This window comes from Puccinia triticina, chromosome 7A, assembly GCF_026914185.1.
Source record: "Puccinia triticina chromosome 7A, complete sequence".
Classification (NCBI taxonomy): Eukaryota; Fungi; Basidiomycota; class Pucciniomycetes; order Pucciniales; family Pucciniaceae; genus Puccinia; species Puccinia triticina.
This window is the reverse complement of record NC_070564.1, coordinates 2137168-2145616: the sequence shown is the minus strand read 5'-3', so window position 1 is coordinate 2145616 and position 8449 is coordinate 2137168. Positions and strand designations below refer to the sequence as shown.

The 8449-nt window shown below is 46.3% G+C and overlaps 1 protein-coding gene across 1 annotated transcript; it reads right to left on the bottom strand.

The window, feature by feature from the left end:
• Positions 1-826: 826 nt before the first annotated feature.
• Positions 827-1604, bottom strand: PtA15_7A249 (uncharacterized protein; the record flags this gene model as incomplete). Its single annotated transcript, XM_053170836.1, has 3 exons — positions 827-903; positions 982-1338; positions 1463-1604. 3 exons carry the CDS (start codon positions 1602-1604, stop codon positions 827-829), a joined length of 576 nt encoding a protein of 191 aa, XP_053022078.1.
• Between the last annotated feature and the right edge of the window lie 6845 nt (positions 1605-8449).

Below are 8449 nucleotides of genomic sequence, written 5' to 3'. Positions count from 1 at the left end.
GGAGTGCCACACTTTCCCCCCTGGTGACCATTTTATCCGAAATGTCTAAACAAAAATTCTTGTTGGTCTGTTTTGTAGCTTGTACCACTCAGATGCATTGCATCTTGATTCTTAACTAGATTAAACTTTGTAGCTCTGTTTCATGGCTTGTTTGTTTTTCATTGAATTGTATTAGCCCACGGCCCCACACCCAGAATAGCAATCTTAATCAGATTTAACCATCATTTTTTTTTCTGCCTGATACCAGGGGCTTTGATTTGAAAAACTTGCCAGACAACTTTTCTGGTGTGAATCTCACAAGGTTGCCTCAATTGCTTTATGTGCCTTGGTTGAGCAGTGCGCAGGGGGAGACTACCAACAAGCAATACTCCACCCAGCACATCAACAAAAGAGTTTGTCCAGTTTCCTTGTCATCACTAACTCTCACATACTTGGACCATCAATTCCAAGGCACTCAACTACCTTGACCGTCTATCAAATAAAATGTTTCAAGATAAAACCACACTTGAAAATTTTATCAGCAAGTTTTTTGATGGGCTTGTTCATCTCAATATGTTTAACAAGCTCAAACAAAAATTTAATAACTCCTTATTTCCAATTTTTTGTTGTCCAGGGTTTTTGTTAATAGCTAACACCAATAGTCAAGAGAGCAGTGGCTTGTTTCACTCTTCCCGGTGGCTAGGTCAATTTCCTACTCAAAGAAACCCGGGCGGGTGCTCAATCAGGGAATGGTTTGCTTGCATACAAAAAATCAAAAATCAGACAATCATAAATCACTCATTTCCTCAAAGACCAGCCCATCCAAAATAAAAGTTGGCATGTTGACTTACATGTCTCCAAAAATTGAGTACAAGAATCCAGCACCAGCAGACATCTTGATCATGCCAATAGGGAGAGTGAAGCCTATAAACAAATCAATCTCGCAGGGTTAGAACAAGAATCTCGGCAAAACAAAACCCCTTGGATGCAAGATCCACTGACCTTTCAGTTTAGGGTCATGACTCAAGGACAGATGAGTCTTGGCCATACAGATCGGGAATCCGCCAAAGACTTGCTTCTTGTAAGCCGCAATCTGACTCTCGGCCTCCTTGCTGTAGCAGACACCCTGAGCGCCGTACATCTCCACAGCAATCTTCTCGATCTTGGCCTTCAACGGCTGGTCAAGCTCGTAGAGGAACTTGAAGGTTTTGTTTGACGGTCCCTTGCATGCGGCAATCAGTGCCTTGGCAAGATCAATCACACCTTTTCCTCCCATGGCCCAGTGGTTGCAGGCTACTGCTGAGTGAGCTCCCGCCGCCTCGGCCACTCGTTCAACCAGGGCAAGTTCCGCTGGGGTATCTGATCTGCAAACACGACAAAATTATCAGGATCGCCGCCTTACAACAGAGCTCAATCTCATCTTTGGGAGACTGATGTTGATCGGTTGACAGTCATAAGGGAGAGACATCAACGGGCTGTTGACGGACAGTTCCCTGAGAGCCAACACAAGTAGAGTCTTCTTGGGGACCAGTGTTATTGATTGCATCAACCAGAATTTGGATGGGGTTTTGGTCGGTGAGGAGGTGGATGATCTCAAAGGCGGGGGTGACAATCCGGACAGCCATCTGCTTCTTTCCGTTGTTTTGTCCCTAGAGAAATTGTTGTATGCCAGGATTGTTAGTTGCATGTTTGAAAGTTTGAATCTCTGGCTGAAGGTTGGAGGCGTTGGATGAAGTGAAAATCAACTTCATCATCAAGGTGTTGACAAGTCAATCAACAATTGGCACCTGAGCCTTTCGAAATTGCAAGGCGGCATAACAACCAGTGGTGTGAGGGCCGAAGCTTTGACATTGGCGGAGTCCCAACAACCAAAAAGGTTGATTCTAGATTTGTTGGCGGCAAGGACCTTGGGTGGGAGAATGGTGCAGTTGGTCATCTTGAATCTTTGGATGCTTCCTTTCTGCTGGAAGTTCCTGGCGGTCTTGAGTGCGGCTGGGGGTGAAATTGATTGGCGGAGGCGTTGTCAATCGATATCGGTGGGATGGATGATGGCTGCCGGCTTCTGACCGCACAGCTGCCTTCAGCAATCAGCTGGTCATCCAATCACAGCTGAGACTGATACCCCCGGCGCTGTGTATGGCAGAAACCTAAAGATCAAACGGGTGATGTGCCCCAAAGTCCATAAACTTACCATCCAAAAAATCTTGGAAAGTCCAAGCTTTAGTAAAAACACAATATGCCTTACAGGTGATTTTGGACTGAGAGTTATGCCCAAAATCCTTGCCTTTTTGTGCTAAGGTCCCTGTGTGATTCTGTCTTTTTGTAATCACCCCGTAAACTTACGCTAAGACTCATCAGAAGTGTGGCTATCTCCAGCCACCCCCTGGTGTATTTTCCTCCTTCCCAAACTTGAGATACAAGGATTGTAAACACAAAAGACTCATCCCGGCTAGAACAGAGAGGGATCACTGTTCTTCAAACTGGCTCCCTCAGGATTTGGAGCAAACAGCCAAAAATGCATGTTCCCATTAAAGATGTCATCAAGTACTCGTTTGCAGGTACCCGCTACTTGTTGGCGAGTACTTGGTTTTAGAAACAAGTACTTGGAAACGAGTGCCGGGTACAGGTGCGGGTGTCCACTTTTGGTGGGAAAAAAACAGCAAGTACTTGCAACAAGTACTTGCCAATACTTGCGAAGTTGAGAGCGTCCAGATGTGTAGGTTGACAGTTAGATACAAGCATATTATTATGCATAATACCATACTTATAAACATTTACAAGTCCATACCCGTCCCCAGTCCATACCTGTCCCCGTGACATATCCATCTCCATCAACCTCCTCACCACCACCTCACCACACCCATCGGCCGCCACCATGGCGAGAGGTAAGAAGCGTCAGAGGCCAAGTGGATCACCAACATCTTCTATATCCATCCCCACCAAAGATCCGAATATTTCTGCTTCACAAAAGACAAAAAGCCGATTGATTGTCAATGTACCCAACGATTCCGACGAAAGCGACAATGTTCTCTCCAACTCAGAAGCTCCGGAAAGCACTCAGAACTCAAAGGTTCAACAGCTGACAGATGAGCAAGAGCTGAGTAAGTCATTTCTAGCTCACTCATTTACTTAACCAAACTGACTGACTTTCACTTTGTGAAATTCCAGAAAAGGCTCGGAGACTTCATGCAAATCGTCTTAGCGCTTGCTATGCAGCTTTCGAATCACCACATCTTTCGGATTTGCTTGACAAAAAAGGCCGGAGGATGATCGTCTACTGTTGTAAAACGTAAGTCGTTTACGTTTTTTTTGATCGTCTTGCAGCCTGTATCTAATTTCTCTTTCGTTTGTCGTTTTAGCTGTGGGAACAAAATCCACCGCCCAGTATCTGACACTTCCCCATTGAATCTAGCTAAACATGTAGCCAGCTGCGCCAAAAAAGAACGCAAGGCATCCGATAATCAGAAACTTTCGTCGATGGGGATATCCGGGACCGGCGAGATTGATCCCCAAGAAGTAAGTCTTTTATTTCTCCTCCCCATAATAGCAGCAAGTTGACAATTGTTCTGATTGCAATTGACCTCCAGGTACCTCAGCTGTGTGCGATCTGGTGCGCCGAAGCGGCCCGACCGTTTTCAGCTCTTGGAGATGCGGCTCATCGAGCAATGTTGCACCCGGTCATTATCAAGAATTTACCGCCACGGAGAACCGTCTCAAATGATATAGCCCGTCTATATACAGCTGTGCAGCAGGAAATGATTAAATCGCTCAAGGTCAGTTTTTGTCATCTATCTAGAATTCATGTAAATTAAACCTCATCGATCTGACCTTTATTCTTATTCTAGGATCACAAGGGGGCAATGTACCTGGGGCTAGACGCCTGGCAGTCCCCAAATGGCTATGATGTCTTAGGAACGGTCATATACCGCCTCGTGGAAGAAGATACGCCCAGTGGATATCTCTTGGAGGCGATGCCTCTCGACTTTGTCAAGCTTCAAAGAAGCCATACCGGTTCGTATTTAGCTGAAACTGTTCAGCGCATTGTTGAGAAATTTGGGATAACGGAAAAGGTATGCTTTTTACTGTGACTTATTTCTCTTTTTCTTCCTTTTTTGGTGTCCTGATCAGAAGATATTATGTTGGATAGATACATGGGATCGTCACCGATAACGCTTCAAACAACCAGACCATGATTGAAGCCATCAAATCTTTCAAGTGGCCTAGGTTCAAAGGTGAAGGCCAGTGGATCCAATGCTTTGCTCACATACTCAACTTGATCGTTCAGGCGATCTTACGACCCTTTGGCAGCCACAAAAAACAACCCAGAATGTCTGCCTCGCTTAATCTGGACCTAGACACTGACGACGACATTTGTGACTACGACGACGAGGAAGATGAAGACCTAGATGATCCAGATGAGCAGATTCAAATGTAAGAAATCTTCTGATTGTGATCGTTTTGATTTTTCTCATTCATTTTAAGGCTGATACAACGTTTATGCTTAGGTTTACCGGGAGTGAATCAGGAGATGATCAAGATGATGAGATTGAAAACGACTCCAGGGAAAATATCTTGGCCGCCGATCTCATTCGTGAGGATGAAATTGAACTCGAGGATGATGATCTGAATGAGTTCAGCGATGAGGGGGAAGATGATCGATACACTTCCAAATCTTCCAAGGTGACCTTAGCCAAGGTAAGAAGCTGTCTCCAACTGATTAAACAGTCAACCGATTGCTTACCGACTTGAATCATTTTAATTTAAAAACAGTTCCGAGTGATTTCCAGAAAGTTAAATAAGTCACCGAACTCAAAGGCTCTCTTCAAGGAGATCTGTGAGGAGGTTGAGTGTTCAAGGCCGCATAACGTTGGGCGCGACGTTCGGACCCGGTGGAATTCAACTCTGGAGCAATTAAAAAGCATTCTGCGATGCTCGGCAGCAATGTGAGCTTTTTTTTTCCACTCACAACATCAACGATCAGTCCTGATAGGCTGATAGTTTTATATTCCAATTGAAGCCTTCAGTGGCAAAAAGATAAACGCCACGGTCCCGCTCGACAATATCATATTAACCAGGAGGATCTCAGCTTAGCACACGACCTCGCTGAGGTTCTTGAACCTTTCTACGACATTACCCTGCAGGTCTCAATTCGTGGTTCCGCTCGGATCGCCGACATCGTTGTCTTCATCGACCAGATCACCAGCCATCTCTCTTCTGCAATCTCGGAGAAGCGTCACAATTACCCCCCTGCCTTGAGGAACGCGTGTCGGGCTGGACTTAAGCTAACAAATAAATACTACACGCTGACCGACTGCTCACCATTATACCGGGTCGCTATGGGTATGCTTTCAATCTCTACCAATGATTTTATATTGTACTGATGGTATTTCTTTATCTTAAGTCCTACATCCGTCTTTTAAAGACAAATATTTCAAACTTGCTCGATTGCAACCAGAATGGATTGAAGAATCCATAAGGCTCACCCGTGAGATGTGGGAAACTCACTACAAACCTACATCTCAGCCATCGACATCACAACCAATTATCATATGTCCTAAGGTGAGTGAATGGGATGTTTCTGATCTACTTCATCCGATCGAATGCAAGCTAACTTATGATAATTGGTGGAATAAAGCCCCAGAAAGGGGTTCTTGCAGGTTTGATTGGAGCCTCCGAAGCGCGAGGAGGGAACACATCAACCGATCCGATTCACATGTGGCTAGCTGGCGGCTTGACTTTGACTGATGACGGTCAGCCGGTGAATCCCCTCAAATGGTGGATGCGACAACGGCGTGCAGGGAATACTCACGGGGGTCTGCTACGTATGGCCCTTGATGTCTTAAGCTGTCCGGGTAAGTTGTTGGTCTCCTAGCACAGATGGCCAGTTTGATTTGCTGACACTTATGTTTGTAGCAACGACCGTGGATGTCAAACGATCATTCAGCTTTGAGAGGGATTATGTTTCCCTTAAAAGGCACCGGCTCGGTGCCGTGTCAGTCACAAAAGGTATGACGGTTGCTTTTTATTCGAAGAATGGGAAAATAAAACCCGGGGTATTACATAGATGGAAGGTAAATAAGGCGAACAAGACTAAGCAAAAAGGTAAAGGGAGAGCAGGGAGAAAATGATGTGCTTGTTGTTTTTTTTTCCTTCTTTCTATTTATTTCTCTAAGATATGTAATCACGGCAATGCAAGAGAGCGATGATTCTGAGCTGCAAAAAGAGCAAGTACTCGCGAGTACTTGTAACAAGTACGCGCGTACCTGCCCCCTGCCGCTGCGCGGGTGCGGGTGCGGGTGCGGGTGCCCAGATTTTGGGTTTTTTTTGGCAAGTACTCGCACCCGTGGCAAGTACTCGCGTATCAGGTGACATCTTTAGTTCCCATATTTGACATTCTCAGATCTTGTCAGAGCAGGGAGTCTTGGATAACTGACAATTGTTTTCCCCAAGGCAAGTGTATGGATTTGCATTAAAAGTGGTGTTTTAACAATCTCCAGGTTGGCTTTTGCCATCCATAATCTTTGATGGGTCATTGTGAGCAATGCAGGAGGACTTTAAAAGAATTCAAACAACTAAAATAATAATTTCTGGTGTTCCTTGACTGAGATGCGCGCTCCACGCTGGCTCGAGTGCTGGGAGCCTTAGGATCTTTGGGGTTGGCCATCCGGTGTTGCTTTCAGTTGTGATTTGAGGTGATTTGCAAGAGCAGCTCGAGACTGTAAATCTAAAAGAATTCAAACAACTAAAATAATAATTTCTCCGTTAAACTAGTTGTATTTACAAACTAATAGTTAAGTAAGAAAGAGTTCGGACAGAAGTGTTTACCTAAAAGCAACACTGGAGGATGCTTGCTTAGGGACCTTCTGTCCGGTTGCTTGGTTCTGGGTCTGGTACCGTCAATCGTGAGATCGGGGTCTGTCTGAACTTGGATACAAGACGAGACAGGGACCAATCAGCGTAGCAGCTTGGTCTTGTCCTGTCGGAACGGGTGGTATTGCTGTGAGTCTGTTTGTTGTGCGCGCAACGTTCTGAGTCAGTTTCTCTTCTGTCTCTTTGTTCTGTATTGGATCTGTTTCTTCTGCTTACCGGGTGCTTGCACCTCCAATAGTCTTACGAGTGAGTCTTGTTTCTTTCTGGGTCCGAGTCGATCCGCAAGAGTTCTGTAGTAGAAAATGTAAGATCTAGTCAGCCTTATTTCTAAGTCTTCTATGATCTAGCTCTTGGGACGTACAAGGTTGGTCTTTCTTGTTTGTTTGGCTGGGCTTTGACCTGTGCGGTTCTTGCTGGTTGATCCTCGGCTGCGATCGTCAAAGCGATGTTTGTCAGCTTGTGGTCTGGGGCTTTGTACTGCGAAAGGGGCTTAATCAGCTTACCTTTCTTAGCAGCTGGGCTTATTCTGGTTGCGAGCTTCCTTGCGGAATGCTGCGCGTCTGGGGTTAACCGCGCGAGCTTCCTTGCGGGTAGCTGCGGGTGGGGGTCTGGGTCCATAATCCTACAGCCTCGCATGCTTCGAGTCGCGAGATTCGAAGCAACTTCGGAGATTTGGATTACCCCGATCAGAGCGAGAGAGCGTCGGATTACCGACCGGCCGAGGGCCTTTGTGAGAAAGTCGGCGGCGTTAGCGGTCGTCTTGACGTGCCGGAGTTTGATGAGATGCAGTAGAATCAGCTCCCGAACAAAATGTAGGCGAATGTCCATGTGCTTTGTTCTGAAGCTATTTTGAGACGTCTCGCTATTCGCTAGATCAATGGCTCCTTTATTATCGACCGCCACCTCAATGTTTTCGACAGTTGACTGTAAGTTGATCTCCTTGATGAGGCTGGCGAACCAGGCTAGATCCCTGCCCAGGTCCGACAGTGCCTTGTACTCCGCTTCCGCGGTAGATAGCGAAACAGTCGGCTGTTTACTGGATTTCCAGTTGAGTAAGTGAGTTCCGTGGGTGACAACAAAGCCAGTGGTCGAGCGCCTTGTATCCAGGCAGTTGCCCCAGTCTGCATCTGCGAACGCTTTCAGGTTGGCGCCTTTGGTTTTCTTGAATGTTAGACCGACATGTCGAGTTCCGGAGAGATAGCGAAAAACCTGGACAGCGGCCTGGTACTGCCTGATGCCTGGATTCTCAAGATACTGAGATAACTGACTGACGGCGAATGATATGTCCGGTCTTGTCAGGATGCTCAGGTAGTTCAATGAGCCGACTAGGCCGCGGTAGTTGACTTCAATTTTCTTGAAGGCTGCCATTTCTTGCTCCGTCGCTCTTGATAGGCGTTCTCGAGGGTTGAGGGGACAGCTCGCGGGGTGCTCGTTCTCCAGTCCGAACTCAACTAGCTTCCTTTCTATGTACTGGGTTTGGTTGATCTGAAGGCCGTCGGTAAAGCGCTCGATATTCATTCCTAAGAGAAAATCGGCCTCCCCAGGGTATTTGATATCAAATTCCCTTTCCATCTCGGCTTTGAAGACCTCTGGGCGTCGA